The 15950-nt window shown below is 36.3% G+C and overlaps 1 protein-coding gene across 4 annotated transcripts in view; it reads right to left on the reverse strand.

The window, feature by feature from the left end:
* Positions 1-15950, reverse strand: part of RDX (radixin) — a 92068-nt gene that overhangs the window by 18947 nt on the left and 57171 nt on the right. For 3 of the 4 annotated variants that reach the window (XM_066371634.1, XM_066371635.1, XM_066371632.1), the window contains exons 11-14: positions 13100-13260; positions 12129-12221; positions 7822-8064; positions 4020-6603 (exon numbers count right to left, since the gene is read on the reverse strand). In XM_066371634.1, coding sequence (XP_066227731.1) covers positions 6439-6603; positions 7822-8064; positions 12129-12221; positions 13100-13260 — 662 coding nt within the window. In that variant the 3' untranslated portion in view covers positions 4020-6438. Of the gene's footprint in view, positions 1-4019; positions 6604-7821; positions 8065-12128; positions 12222-13099; positions 13261-15950 lie in introns of those variants that run through there. The other variant, XM_066371636.1, reaches the window with a different exon arrangement.

The following is a 15950-nucleotide window of genomic DNA, read 5'->3' on the forward strand; positions in this document are numbered from 1 at the left end:
CTCTCTTCCCCTCCCACAGCCAAGGCTCCATTGGAGCAAAAATGGCCCGGGCGCTGGGGATGGCTCCTTGGCCTCTGCCTCAGGGGCTAGAGTGGCTCTGGTCGCAACAGAGAGACACCCCGGAGGGGCAGAGCATTGCCCCCTGGTGGGCGTGCCGGGTAGATCCCGGTAGGGCGCATGCGGGAGTCTTGTCTGTCTCTCCCTGTTTCCAGCTTCAGAAAAATACAAAAAAAAACCCCCAAAAAACAAAAAAAACCCCACAATGACATACCACTTCATCCATTAGGATAGCTATTATCAAAAACAAACAAAAACAACAATTGTTGGTGAAGAGGTGGAGAAACGGGAACCCTTATGCACTGGTGGTAGGAATGTAAAAGGATACAGCTGCTAAGATAGTATGAAAATTCCTCAAAAAATTAAACATAGCAATTCATTTGAGGGTATATACCCAAAAGAATTTAAAGCAAGGACTTGAACAGCTATTTGTGCACTGATGTACATCGTAGCATTGTTGGCAATTGTCAAAATGTGGAAACAATCCAAATGTCCGACTGATGAATGGATAAACAAAATGTGGTATATATATACAATGGATTATTATTCAGCCTTAAAAAGAATACAATTCTGATACCTGCAATAATAAAGATGAACCTGAAAACATGGTAAGACACACAGGACACATATTATAAGTCCACTTTTAAGAGGACCCCAGAATAGACAAGTTCAGAGACAGAAAGTAGAATAGTGGCCATCAGAGACTCAGAGAGAAATGGGGAGACAGTGGTTAATGAATACAGAGATTCTATCTGGGATGATGGAAAAGTTCTGGAGATGGAGGGCAGTGATGGTTGCACAACAATGTAAATGTACCAGTATTATGAAACTATACACTGGAAAATGATAAAAATGGTAAATTTTTCATTTATATAATATTTTAACACAATTAAAAAAATTCAACTGAAAACTAATGCCATTAAACCTTAATATTTAATACAGAGTATTATTAATTACGATACTTGAATAGTTTGTCAGTTGTATATAAAATAATCTTTCCTATAAAGTTAGAAAAACTTAAAATTAGGCACTTTAAAAAAAATATCTTTAAATACTGACCAGTGTTTAATATTTGAGCTATAAAATAAAAATTAAGTAATTTGTCAAAGAAAAAACATATGAGAAACTATACAGTGTATTCTTATTCTCTCTCCATCACTAATTTTACCCTATTGATCTTCTTTAAATTGGAGTGGTTCCTTCATCAAAAACTGGATCTTTTATCCAAAACAGCTAAAATTTTAAAGTAAATAATGCTATAAATGGAATGATGTGATACAGATTCAAATGCTAGACCTGAATTACAGATTTTTAAGTATAAACAGAGGAGGGAGGGAGAAGGTACTGTCTTATGAGTCTATGACAGACATGCATTTCTACATCAAAACATAAAACATCTTAATTTAACTTGTAAAAAACTAAAAAGGATATTATTGCATACATTATAAAAGTGCAAGAACTTCTTATAATAAATCTATGTTTTATCAAAAGGAAGTCTTCCAAGGATCGTCACAAAAACCTCAGAAATTCTGGTCCCATATTACCACTTGGAAGATGGAATATTGGCTATATAAACTCAGTCAAAATAAAATAAAACCAGTATCACTATTTTTAGGAGCAAACTAAATGACATGCATAAATATCAAAGTACATCTAAATTTTTAAATGACCATTAAATAAACACGAACAATTAAAACAGAGAAATACAAATAATAAGTTACACGGATGGAAGCAACTGATTAGATAACAAGCACGGAGGAATCTGGGCATACAAATAACATAAATTGACAAAATAGTATTGCCATTTTTAGAACAATCTCGTATTGTACCAGATTAATGTGACAAGCTTACATAAATTAGTATTCGATGTTCCACATTTTAAGATAGGCTGTAACAAAGAGTCACAGTCATTCTAATCTTGCTTCTTCTCTATCCCAGGATATAGCTAATACATAGTAAAAACACACTGCTAAATGAAGGTCATTAAATAAGAACCTGGAACCATTTAGTAGCTAGGGAAGTCCAAAGCCAAACATAAACCTGAATTTAAAAGATCTGCCACAGGGTAATTATCTCAGTCATAATCATTAACCTCAAAATTCTGTGGGGAGTAATGACGGGCACTTCAATTCCTAACACAGTGTATGGAACCTGAAATCAGAAAACTGTATCACAGAGTTTAAGGGAGGTCAAAATACCGAGGCAACAAAGCAAGGAGTTAATGCTTTCCACAGGGAAAATGGCAGCTCTACAACCTTGGAAGATGGGCATATTAAGAAGTAGGTCCACTAGGAAAAAATGGGAGTTAAGCTTAAGTACAAAAGTCAAGGATGGGAAAGTGATAAGCTCTGATATATAAAACATTACTGTGAGCCTACAGTGTAAAATCTGAGGACTCAGACTGCCTTGACATTTTATGGAGTTATCAAAACATTTGCAGAATCCACTGAGCTTTTGAAATGTACTAGAATACTGTCATTCTGCATAATAAACCACATCAGAACATTTAATACATAATCTAGTTTTAAAAAGTACAAAATAAGAAGATGCTAGCGTTCTGTTCATTTGGAACAAACTTGAGCAACTCGTCTACCAGGGCAGTTCAATATTTAAATGTTTTCCCTTATCCTATTAAAAATATCTTGTTTTGCTTTACCAATCAGTAAATTAATGCTAAAAGCAGTAATTCTTTATACTTCATTTTGAAGCTCTAGATTTAAAAAAAAAACGAATTTTTTCATCATACATATGTAAAATGGGATGCTTTTGGATCCAGAAAACTTTTACTTTCTCTTCTAACTTCACTATTCAACAAAGTAATCAAAACTGAGAAAGAGGTAGGCATTTTTTATTTTTAATTAGAATAGTAACATTGAAACTCTTTTCAAATAATAATCATGAAAAAGAGTTCCAATACAGTCCAAGGTACTCTGTAAGAGGTAATTCTAGTTCTGTAAGAAAAGCTCTGATTCAATATAAAGCAAAATCTTATAAAATGCCCTTTTCTCAGAGGATCAGAATAAAGAAATCGCTACCTGCCTTTGACAACAGCAATAAAAAAGTAAGTTAAATGTTACTATAAACTAAGAAGAGCCTAACCAGGCAGAGGCACAGTGGATAGAGCGTCGAACTGGGATGTGGAGGACCCAGGTTCAAGACCCCAAGGTCGCCAACTTGAGTGCAGGCTCATCTGGTTTGAGCAAAAAGCTCACCAGTCTGGACCCAAGGTCGCTGGCTCCAGCAAGGGGTTACTCGGTCTGCTGAAGGCCCGTGGTCAAGGCACATGAGAAAGCAATCAATGAACAACTAAGGTGTCGCAACAAAAAACTGATGATTGATGCTTCTCATCTCTCTCCGTTCCTGTCTGTCTGTCCCTATCTATCCCTCACTCTCTCTCTGTCCCTGTAAAAAAAACAAAAACAAAAAAACAAAAAAAAAAACTAAGAAGACACCTATTCTTAGATTTATCACTTGTCTATTTAAGAATAATCTTTACATTATAAATTAGTAAGAAACTTTTAAAAAGACAATTAACTTCTAGATTTATGGTAACTGCTCTGTAATGCTACTTTAAAATAAGAATATGTATTTAAATAAATGCACTTAGCATATGTTCTTTAAAGAATATTAGCATTTTAATAATGATTGACCAATAACAATCAATGACAATAAAACTGTATCTTCCTTAGGAAAAAGAAACTAAATGCTATACAATAAAAAATGACTAAAAATCCTGATTTCTATTATCAACAGAGTCATTTATTGATTACCACAAAATTAACAAGCATACTACCTCCATTTCAAAAAAGGTATAATTTAGGGGAAAGAGTAAATCCAGGAGGATTTTGAATTTTTTCCTAACTGCTTTTCATTTTTAAGATGTGATGATTTATGGGCCTAGCAGAGATGATAATTTTCAGAAAATATACCAAAAACCCAATGTTAAATAACAACAGTGGACCTAAAAGGCATGAGCTTTTGTCACTTTATTGTTAACCAATGAATGTTATCCAAAATTATAGATGTAACTGTAACTTAATTGTACAACACAAAATTATACTAATGGTAAAGGCCTGTGGGAATTTACCAAATATTCATTAATATATTTTTACAGTGCTTTATGAACATGTGCTCTCAACTGCTAATAAAAGTTATAATTGGTTTAATTGCTATGAAAATCCATATTGCAAATAGTTGTTCCTGTTTAGAAAAATTCACACAACTTTAAAAGTGGATTGACTCCATTTTAATCCTAATCTACAAATAGATTATAAACAGCAAATATAACTGGTAATTTTTCAACACTGATATCAAACTGATGTATCAATGGTAGTGCACATAATTCAAAATGAAGAAAATTCATAAAATCCAATGACAGTCCAGTCCTTATTTTCACATGTTATGGCAACTGTTTTAGAAAAATGAACATTTATGCAATAAAGCATGAATAGCAGGGTTCACCATGTATTCCTCTAATGTGTGCAAAGTAGAAACATTCTCTCCCATAGTGTTTTGAAGCATGCGCACAACCACTGTACAACAGTCACTTCAAGGTCAACCAGTTATATTTTGTTCTACAAAGTCCAAAAAATATATTAAATGCAACCTTTCCTTTTCATAATGTCTGCCCAGATTAATCCTTTTAAAGTCAGCAAAATCAAAAAATCACAAGAGATATTTTCAGACACAATTCCAATCTATTGTGCATGAAAAATGTCTTAACAAAATGAAAATTTTAATAGATGTCAATTTGAATGCACAATACCAAATAAAAAGTAGCTGAACCACACAGAGAAAACAAGGCTTTCCTTATCTTCAAAACCAGATGTTTTACAATGAAGAAAATGTTAGAACATGTGAATATAGAACATCTTTCAGATTAAAAAGATTTATAATTGAACTTATTACTGAATATCATAATTTCTAAAGTAGGATTAATAAACCACATTTAAGTACTCTTAGGTTAGAGACTGAAAAAAAAAATAAGCACAATGATTTAGAAACCAAATATGCTAAAGTGATTATGTAACAATTATATGAAGAAATGAAGATACAGACACTCTTCATATGCTACAATGGCAACATCTCTCTCTCTTTCACATACACATACACACACACACACAAACACACACACACTTCCTCAGACATACAACATCTCTCTAAGAAGGTAGTATACCAGTGAAAGCTTACAATTTTAATACAATTTAGTCCTACAATTCAGCTCAACAAAAAGGCAGTGGAAAATTTAGCACTCCAAGGTAATTCTGAAGGAAAAGGAAATCTCAAACACAGTTATTCATGATTGAACGTATTACTATACATCATAAAACATATAGCTTGAACACTCTACTGTGCTTGAACAACCAGTCAGCATAGGTGTAGTAGTGAGGTAGCAGTGCTGTCCCCTCAGGGGACTGATGTTTTTACATGCTGCCCTTCCAGGAAGGTCCAGGGATTTTAATGATTATAATCAATTAACAACAAATGTGTATTATTTTCTTTTATTAAATGTGTTTGTCTATGAAAGAGAAAAACTTTTAAAGTCTTTCAGGTAACTGTTATTTGCAGGTAGTATTTCATCGATAAACTCTCCTAGGGAACTACTACCAGCTGTCTACACCTTAGTGAATCAGTAAGCAAAGAAAACCGAAGGCAGACAGGAGGAGGAATGCCAATCAATTCAGCTAAGATGACTGTAAATTAAGTAAATAAGCAAGTATCAAATATCTGATAATGTAATAAAATTGGGGTTTAAAAAATTAGCCAACAGCTGCACACTACACTATTAAACTTTTTTAATTCTTTTCATGATTCACAGCCATCTTCTATACAATGTGACACAAAGACTGTCCACCTGTGACCTACCCTCATTGTAAACACCGCCAATGATCTGTAAGGTGGCAGAATTATGGCTGTGGGCATGGCAAGTTATGAGACGGGCACACTGAAAAATTATAATGAGAGAGAATGTGGGAATACATGCAGGTAAAATATGGAAGGAGCAAGGGAAAGCAGTCAACCTAAACACTCATTAAATCACATCATCCTTGAAAATGTACAAGGTGCTTAATCACACATACACATTTGTCAGACATGACCTTTAGTGTTAATCTTCAACAGAAAAAAAATTAAAAATGCCAAATATGAAAGGAGGTGATGAACACTTCTCCATTCCCTGCCTCAAAAGAAAAAGAAAACCAAGCATGGTGTCCCACTGCCTTAATGTTGAAGAGCTCCCCTTAAATCTGTCTTTCAGCCACCACAGTCAAACTGGTGTAAGTGCTTTGGCAAGGTGGGATGCCTTCCATCACATCAGCAAAGGCCTGCTTTTCTCTGTTGGTGGTTCAGCTTATGAAGAACATGTATGCAAAATAACAGCTCTCACATTGCTTCAAACTCATCAATACGTTGCTTTGTATTGCCTTGTCGAATCTGTCGCAGAGTCTTGTATTTATCACGGCCTGCTTTAACATTCTCAGCATGAAGAACATCATTTTGTGTTTTCTTGGTTTCATCTCTGGCTTGGGCTAATTCTGAACTTAATGCCTATGTTTAAAAAATAAAAAAGTATGACTTTATTTTTTTCTTAGATTTTGAAACTTATGAAAAAAGACTTAAAGACAAAAATGCCCATGTAAGAAACCTGCTTTTTAGTATATTTAAAATTCCATTGTGAAATCTTTAAAATAGGTAAGTATGTTTTACTTGTAGTAATCGTGGGGATAGTGGTTAGGAAAAAACACTCATGGCCTTTCATTTCTACACCCATCAACCATTACGATTTTGTGTATTAATCTAAATTTCCTTAACTTTCTCATGAAATACTTGTAAGGACTTACAAAAGACTTAATGTAGCCATTATAAAATATTGTTATTTTATGATCTAAAATCTACACCATGAGAGCAGCTTTCTTCAAGTCTTAATATATTTATTAAAATAAACACCTCAATTTCTTTTCTTTATTAATCTCTAAAGATCTCACCAGCCTGACCGGTGGTGGCACAGTGGATCGAGTGTCCACCTGGCACACTGAGGTCCCGGCTTGAGTGCAAGCTCACCAGGACCTTGTGTGCGGGATCATCAACATGATCCCACGGTAGCTGGTTTCAAGCCCAAGGTCACTGGCTGGATCAAGGAGTCCCTAGCTCAGCTTGAGCCCACCAGTCAAGGCACCTATGAGAAGCAATCAACGAACTTAAGTGACGTAACTATAAATTGATGCTTCTCATTTTTCTCCCTTCCTGTCTCTTTCTCTCAAAAAATTAAAGTAAAACATAAAGATTTTGCCAATTAAAAAATTAGGGAACTTAATGGGAAAAAAAGTGCAGGAATATTTAAATTTATCTCCTTGATCTAATTTTATAATTAGAGCAAACAATAATTAAGATTGTGTAATGTCATACTGGTAGTCTATTAAATTATCATTGCTTTTTGTTGCATACTTTGTTTAACAACTAAATTCCTTTGTTTCTTAAACACAGCATTAACATACTTTCTCTAAACATGGGTCAAGCTATAATTAAAGAATAACCTACCAGTTAAGGTCTGGTTATAGAAGACTAACAAACACTGGCTAATGGAGTCCTACATGAAAGAAATGAAATGATGTGCCTGTAGGACAAGCCCTCACTCACCAATCACGAGGCTAGCTAGTGTTAAAGCTCCAAAAAGCAAATGTTCCTTTTTAATAATTTTGCTTTGATAAATAAGAGGAAAATGCAATCTATATTTTAAATATGCATACAATTGCAAATTTTAAATACCTGGAGCTGCTTTTTTACACGCTCATTTTTCTGTGTTTCTGTTACACGTTCCTCCTCACTTCTATGGTTCATTACCCCATCACTTGATAACTCAGCACTGGCCTCAGCATTATTCTCATCATGTTCATCATGCTCATTTTCTGTTGGAGGAATGACTGGTGGAGGTGGAGGTGGAGGTGGGGCAGACATCACACTTTTTAACTCTTCTTTGGTCTTTTCCAAGTCTTCTTGGGCTGCATAAGCCTGAGTATTAAAAATAAGTTAATCAGCAACTTTAAAAATCAGTAATTAAAAAAATTAAAGTAATACCTACTAATAGAAACTAGATTTCAGGTAATGAAACTAGGCTGCTATTGATGAAAGTTCTATTTTTACAGAAGAATATCAGCAGGCAGGACTGACAATTTTAAAAAGCATACATTACTTGGAAACCCTAATTATTAATTCTGGCAAGGATTATCAATTATTGCTAAAATTGTTCTGCAAATGGTTGATGAGAAATGGATGTCAGTATAACGTCAAAGATTGCCACACCTAATAGATTACATTTTAGCCACAAGAGGGAAAATGTAACCATACAATGCAGGACTCAGACTGTAATTACTCTAATCCAATAATAAAAAAATCACTAATAATGAGTTAACTAGGTACTCAGTATCATCTGATATGATACAACAGGAAGTATCCAACAAAACCAATTATTTGAGTGATCACATTATGCTGGTTTGCCTGTGAAGTGCTGCTTTACACTACTGTCCTGGTGTAATTATTAATAACACGAAAAAATATTCTAATTAGTATAATAAATTACATGGAAGTCTCACCTATGAGGCATTATAACCAAAAACTTTTAACTTGAATCCTTCAAGCTTTTAGGTCTATCTTCCATGAGGCAATTCATATTGATGTAAAATGGACCAGCTGAATGACCTGAGAGAAAGCAACTAGACAAAAATACACGAGGAGGGAAAATCTGGGTGCCCGTGTTTTAATTGGATTGTTTGTTTTTAACTATTGCATGGTATGAGAGTTTTTATATATATATATATATTTTGGATATTAACCCCTTATCAGATATATGATTTATCTTCCCCCATTTGGTAGCTTGCCTTTTGTTGATGGTTTTCCTTTTGTTGATGGTTTTGTTGATTGAATATCACAGACTTAGAGCAAAGAGCTGCAATGCAGAGTCCTATTTGGACACTGGCCGGGCAAATTAGCTATAAAGACTTTTTGAGTCAATTTTGAATATAGTCTGCCCAAAAATAAATCCACACATATATGTTCAATTAATTTATAAGAAAGCAGCCAAGAATATATATAAAAGGTGTTGAAAAATTGGGCAGCCATATGAAAAGAAACTAGACCATTATGTTATACCATACATAAAAATCAACTCAAAATAAATCAAACATTTGAATTTAAGACCTAAAACCATAAAACTCTTAGCAGAAACCATAGACAATAAGCTTCTTGACATTGCTCTTGGATATGATTTTTGTATTTGATACAAAAAAAAAGGCAACAGAAAACAAAACTAAACAAAGCTGTATCAAACTAAAAAGCTTCTGTACAGCAAAGGAAAACCATCAACAAAAGGCAAGCTACCAAATGGGGGAAGATAAATCATATATCTGATAAGGGGTTAATATCCAAAATATATATATATAAAAAAACTCTCATACCATGCAATAGTTAAAAACAAACAATCCAATTAAAACATGGGAAGAAAACTGAATAGGCATTTTTCCAAAGAAGACATACAGATCACTAAAACAGACACATGAAAAGGTGCTCAACAACACTAATCATCAGGGAAATGAACATCACACCATAGTGAGATATTACCTCACACCAGTTACAACGGCTATTATAAAAAAAAATCAAATCAAACAAACAAGTGTTGGTGAGAATGTGGAGTAAAAGAACCCAGTGTATGCACACTGGTAGGACTGTAAATTGGTGTAGCCACTTTGAAAAACAGTATGGAGATTCTTCAAAAATTTAAAAATAGAACAATCATATGATCCAACAAGTCTACTTTTGGGTATTTACCTGAAAAGATATATACAACCCCACATGTAGTGTAGCATTATTTAGAACAGCCAAGATATAAAAGCAACCTGAGTGTCCACTGAGGAATAAATACTGTAGATAAAGAATATACCCACAAACAAACACAAAATAGAATATTATTCAGACATAAAAAGGAAATCTAGTGACTTGAAACATCATGGATAAAACTTGAAGGCATTATGCCAAGTGAAATAAGTCAGACAAAGAAAGACAAATATCATATGATCTCACCTATATGTGGAATATAAAACTGATAGATACGGAGAACAAGCTGGTGGTTACCAGAGGAAAGAATGGGCAAAATACAACAAAGGGGTTAGTAAATACAAACTCCAAGCTATAAAATAAGTCATGGGATATAATGTATAGCATGACAACTGTTGTTAAGAAAATTGTATTGTATGTTTGAAAGTTGCTAAAGAGAGTTAGCTTAAAATTTTTCAGCCCTGGCCAGTTGGCTCAGCGGTAAAGCATCAGCTCAGAGTGTGAAAGTCCCAGGTTCAATTCCTGGTCAGGGCACACAGGAGAAGTGATCATCTGCGTCTCCACCCCTCCCTCTCCCCCTTCTCTCACTCTCTTTCTTTTCCTCCTACACCATGGCTTGAATGGTCAAGTAAGGTGGCCCCAGGTGCTGAGGATAGCTCTATGGCCTCACCTTAGGCGCTAAAATAGCTCATTTGCTGAGCAATGGAGCAGCAGCCCCAGATGGGCAGAGCACTACCCAGTACAGGGCTTGCAGGGTGGATCCTGGTCAGGGCACATGCAGGGAGTCTGTTTCTTTCTTTCTTTTTTTTAAGGAATTTCATCAAAAAGAAAAAACATTTGTATTTCTGTATAGTGACTTACTGTGATAATCATTTCACAATATATTCAATATGAATTATGCTGTACACCTGCAACTAATATAATGTTAATTAGGTATATCTAAATTTAAAAAAAATTTTTGAATATAGTGTAGTATCAGATGAAATGAAAACTGACTAAAATGAACAGTGAACATATAAATGTGAATGATACACATACACAAACAGGAAAAGATCGTGAAAGGACACGCACTGGGGTATAATAATGATCCTGGTCTGTAGGAATGTGAGTCTTCGTGTGAATTTTCTAATCTCCATAATTCACAGGATTTGTCCCTGTGGTATTTAAGTTTCTATGTCTCTATAAAATTCTAATAAAGTAGTGTAAACAGGCAGGTTTACAGAATTTTAGCCCTTTTGCACATATATACACATAATTCTCTATAAAATTTATATTGCTACAAAAATTTTAAGAATGAAAGAAAACCATATTCATTTTATTGCAAATGTCATAACTATAAATTTAAGAGTTAATGTCATCTAAAGTTTGAATTATGCACATTATCTTAAATTCCCCACTCCTCCAACCTTAGTTTTCATTTGTCTGCCATTTCAGACAATCGCCGTTTCATCTACTTAAGTACTCATATTAGAAATCTCATTATCATCTTCATTGCATCCCTCTCATTCAACTTTATATCCAACCATCTGATTCCATGCCCTTTTGAATCCACCACAAAATGTCTCTCACAATTCCTGTTTCTCTTTATTCTCACTGCCACATCCTTAGTTAGGATCTTTAGCTCTAAAGTACGGTAATCCTATCCACTACCCCAATCCATCCTTCAAACTGACTGCTATGTTACTTTTATAAAACCATAATTGATCGTGTTACAATCCTGTTTGGAAATCTTCAGAACACAATGTGTCCAGATATTCCCCACCATCCTGCCTTGGCAGGGCATTTATATAAAGCCTTTCACAACTTAATTTCCTCTTTAATGTTCCAGCCACATCTATCAAAATTTGTGAATTGCTTGCTCACTGGTTGTCCTCAAATCTGTCATGTGCTTCCATACTTTTCAGACTCCATTCCTCTCTGTCAGGAATGACTTCCTCTTCAGTCTTTTACCACTCCCAATCTTTTCTAACCCAAAATTGAATTTATCATTTAAAACCCAACTTACATTTACAAGAGTCTCCCAAACACCTGTGCCTCATGCCCAAGTAATTATCACCTCTGGTGCGTTCCCAGAGTGCCTAGCTTACATCAACAGATGAGTATTACTGCACTACACGCAGGTATCGTTCCCCTCTAAATTACTGTAAGAGTACCCCATATTCCTACATCTCTATTAAATTCAGCATATTTCTGGGTACAAAACAGGTATTCAGTTATTGATAGTGAATGAACAAATAACTAATTACTTTTTGCTGCCACTCATTAGCTTCCTCTTCTTTTTTCCTCTTGGCCACTTCTAGAAGTGTAATCCTGGCAGTGAATTCGGCAAGTTCTGCTGCCTAAAATAAACAATATAATTACCAAAAGTAAAAAACAATCATTTTCAATAATTTATATTAAGTTAACAAAACTTTAATGTACATGCTTGGGTTGTTTTGTTTTTCTTAGTCTTCCATTTTAAAAATAGGTAGCATTTCTTTAAGATCATAAATACGTTATTCACAACAGGTCTAATGAGTGAATAAGAGCTAATAAAAAGAAAAGATAAAATTTTGTTATTCTATAGACAAGAACTTATTCATGTTTTGGTAACAGAAACCTAAAATGTGTGACTCAGGAGCTGTTTTTAAATTTTTATCAATAAAGTATTTTCTAATGCCTACAAAAGAAAAAAATTGTATTTCTATAATGCTTTACAGTTTAAAGAGCACTTTATCAAACAATCTCATTTGGTTTCCCAACAATCTTATTAGGTGGTCTTATTCTTTTTCTCAAAAAGAGGGATCTGAGGCTCAGAAAGACCCAAAGACAGTAGGAAGTAAATGCCTGAACCAATATTCAAATCCAGGGTCTTCTAAGTGTCATGTCTATTCCTTATTATTTGCAAGTCCACTGAACAAACAAAAATCCAAGAAATTATAGCCTACATTTACCTTACAGGGCTTACAATATATTGTCAATTTATTTAAAGCAAAAAAACATGCTAGTGGCTTATGTAAATTTTAAGTGAATCAGAATCTTTTGCTAGCAATAGGCTCCATTTATTTTTTATTGTTTCACTTTTAGGTTTATTTCCACACTTTATTATTATGTTACTTGTATCTTTGGTCTGCTTTCCAGAAGACATAATAATATACTTAGTTTTTACAAGGTTCACTCCATCATGCTTGTGTCTAAAACCTTTCTGTTCCTCTAACATAGAAGTGAGGGTCTTTACTAGCTGTTCCTGGTTCTTCATCTGGTCGGCAGCTTGCTTCGCTATCGCCGACTTGGCCTCCTCAGCAGCTCGGCGCTCCTTTTCAAGCCGTTCTGCTTCTTCTTTTGCTCGTTTGCGTTCCTGGTCTAGTTCCAGAGCTTTTCGAGTCTGTTCTTCGAGCTCTGTCAAAAATATATATGCCCCACCCAACAATAATTAATTCTAATTATACTCATTAACAAAAGAAGCCAAAATAACAGCAAGAAATCTAATCTGTACAGTTTCTAAAAGTACAAATGAAAATATACCTCATATTTTATTTAGTAAAAGCCCCATCATTTATTTTATTTTTTTTTTTTGTATTTTTCTGAAGCTGGAAATGGGGAGAGACAGTCAGACAGACTCCCGCATGCACCCGACCGGGATCCACCCGGCACGCCCACCAGGGGGCGACGCTCTGCCCACCAGGGGGTGATGCTCTGCCCTTCCGGGCATCACTCTATTGCGACCAGAGCCACTCTAGTGCCTGCGGCGGAGGCCAAGGAGCCATCCTCAGCACCCGGGCCAATTTTGCTCCAATGGAGCCTTGGCTGCGGGAGGGGAAGAGAGAGACAGAGAAGAAGGAGAGGGGGAGGGGTGGAGAAGCAGATGTGCCCTGGCCGGGAATCGAACCCGGGACTTCTGCACGCCAGGCCGACGCTCTACCACTGAGCCAACCAGCCAGGGCCAGCCCCATCATTTTTAAAAACTCTATTTTACACTTCAGAAATGGAAGGAAATGAAAATTTGCAATACCATTTTTTAAAAAAGTAGCCCCCCAAAAAAGTTTTTAAAAAAATGTGTGTTGAATTTAATGGGGTGACACTGCTTAATAAAATTATATAGGTTTCAAGTATAAAATTCTGCAATACATCATCTGTACACTGTATTGTGTGTTCACTACCCAAAGCCAGGGCTCCTTCCCTCACCGTTGTCCCCCTTTGCCCTCCTCCGGTCGAGTGGAGCAGAGGTAAACCAGAACAAAGAGCCGGAAGCCCGCACTGTCACCAGGGTGAGCAACAGGTTTAAACTCTGCAGCTGCCAACACCGCATCCAGGCTTGAGATGCCAAGAGCCTGAAGAGCAGTGAACGAAAAGTAAGCCCCCAAATCTGCTTGCTACTTCCCGAGATACTTGCCAACTCCTAAAGCATACACATGGGGTTAAACACAACTGAGCTAAGAGACTGACCCGCTTGCAGATGTGGAGTCAAAGGTTGGAGTTCAGGGCTCTCTAAGAAAGGCCCTCATAAATATGTGGTCTTTCAGATGACACCCCAAAGGGCTACAGACTAAATGAGAAAGAGATCTATCTAACAAATCCTGAGACCCAGTTCAACTCCATCAAGATGATCTGCACATATTTTGCCAATAAAAAGAAAATTAAGTCCTCTCTACAGGAAAATAAGATTTGGCCAAAGTCTGTACAACTTAAAATACACAACATTAGACATTCCACCAAAATGACCAGGCATAGCAGGAGATGAAAACAAATGACCCCTCTATAAACCCTGCCCCCCCAAACAGACTATAGACTAGGCCTAGAGATTATCCAGTATTATAATGGATTACAGTGGAGCCAGCTAATAGGACATTAAAATAATTATGGTCCCTGGCTGGTTAGCTCAGTGGTAGAGCATCGGCCCAACGTGTCAAAGTCCCGGGTTTGATTCCAGATCAGGGCACACAAGGAAGCGTCAATCTGCTTCTCCATCCTTCTCCCTCTCCTTTCTTTCTCTCTCTCTCTTCCCCTCCTGCAGCCAAAAGGCTCCACTGGAGCAAAGTTGGCCTGGGCACTGAGGATGGCTCCATGGCCTCTGCCTCAGGTGCTAGAATGGCTCTGGTTGCAGCAGAGCAACGCCCCAGATAGGCAGAGCATCACCCCAGGTGGGCATGCCAGGTGGATCCTGGTCAGACACATGCACGAGTCTATCTGCCTCCCCCCTCCACTTCTCACTTCAGAAAAATACAAATAATAATAATAATAATTATCATGCCTACTTATCAAGAGAGCTGAGAAATAAGCAAAGCATAAGCAAAGAATCAGGGTCCAGGGGAACACTAACAGTAACAGCAACTGATCTCCAGGCATCGTACAAATCCTCTGCAAAGATGCCAAGGGCCAGAGTCCCTTTACAATGATAAAAGTTAAATTTATCAATCTTTGCCTTATGGTTAAGAACATATTTTCCTTTGCCATCTTCTAGAAACTTCATTTTACCTAACATTTAGGCCCGTAATCCATAGCCCCCTCAGAGAAACATTCAGTAAAAATCCATGAGGTCTTTGACAGAGACCCAGACACTCTACTTATTTTATTTTAGCAAAACAGTGAGCCACTAAATCATCACTGAATCCCCCTTAAAAAAGATAAAACCTTTATAACCACCAAATAATCAGCAAAACTGCAAACATAAAGAGCACATGAGGCTCCTCTGGTGGCTGAGATGAGAGGTTAAGGAAAAACCTAGAAACGCCAGATTTGGGGGGGGGCAGGGGACCCAACAGAAAAGCTGCCTCCAGAAACTGTTCTGAGATCTTCTGCCTATAGAAGTTTGCAGCAAAGACATCCATCCCAACAACTGGTCTTCCTCTCCTGACTTCCCAGCTCCAGAACTACTTCTTCAGAAGCTCTGTATTCAGGAAAGGATGACAAATACATAAAATGGGAGGCCATGGAAGATGAGAGGAAAGTTCAGCTAATAAAGCAAGCAAACAGAAAACTCACCCAACCCAGAAACAACCCGGCACTACATCACCTAACAATGTAACAGGAGAGGGTACATGTTGCAAAATACGCAGACTATTTGAACTGTGGGCTCAAACCAAGGTGTC

This window comes from Saccopteryx leptura, chromosome 1, assembly GCF_036850995.1.
Source record: "Saccopteryx leptura isolate mSacLep1 chromosome 1, mSacLep1_pri_phased_curated, whole genome shotgun sequence".
NCBI lineage: Eukaryota > Metazoa > Chordata > Mammalia > Chiroptera > Emballonuridae > Saccopteryx > Saccopteryx leptura.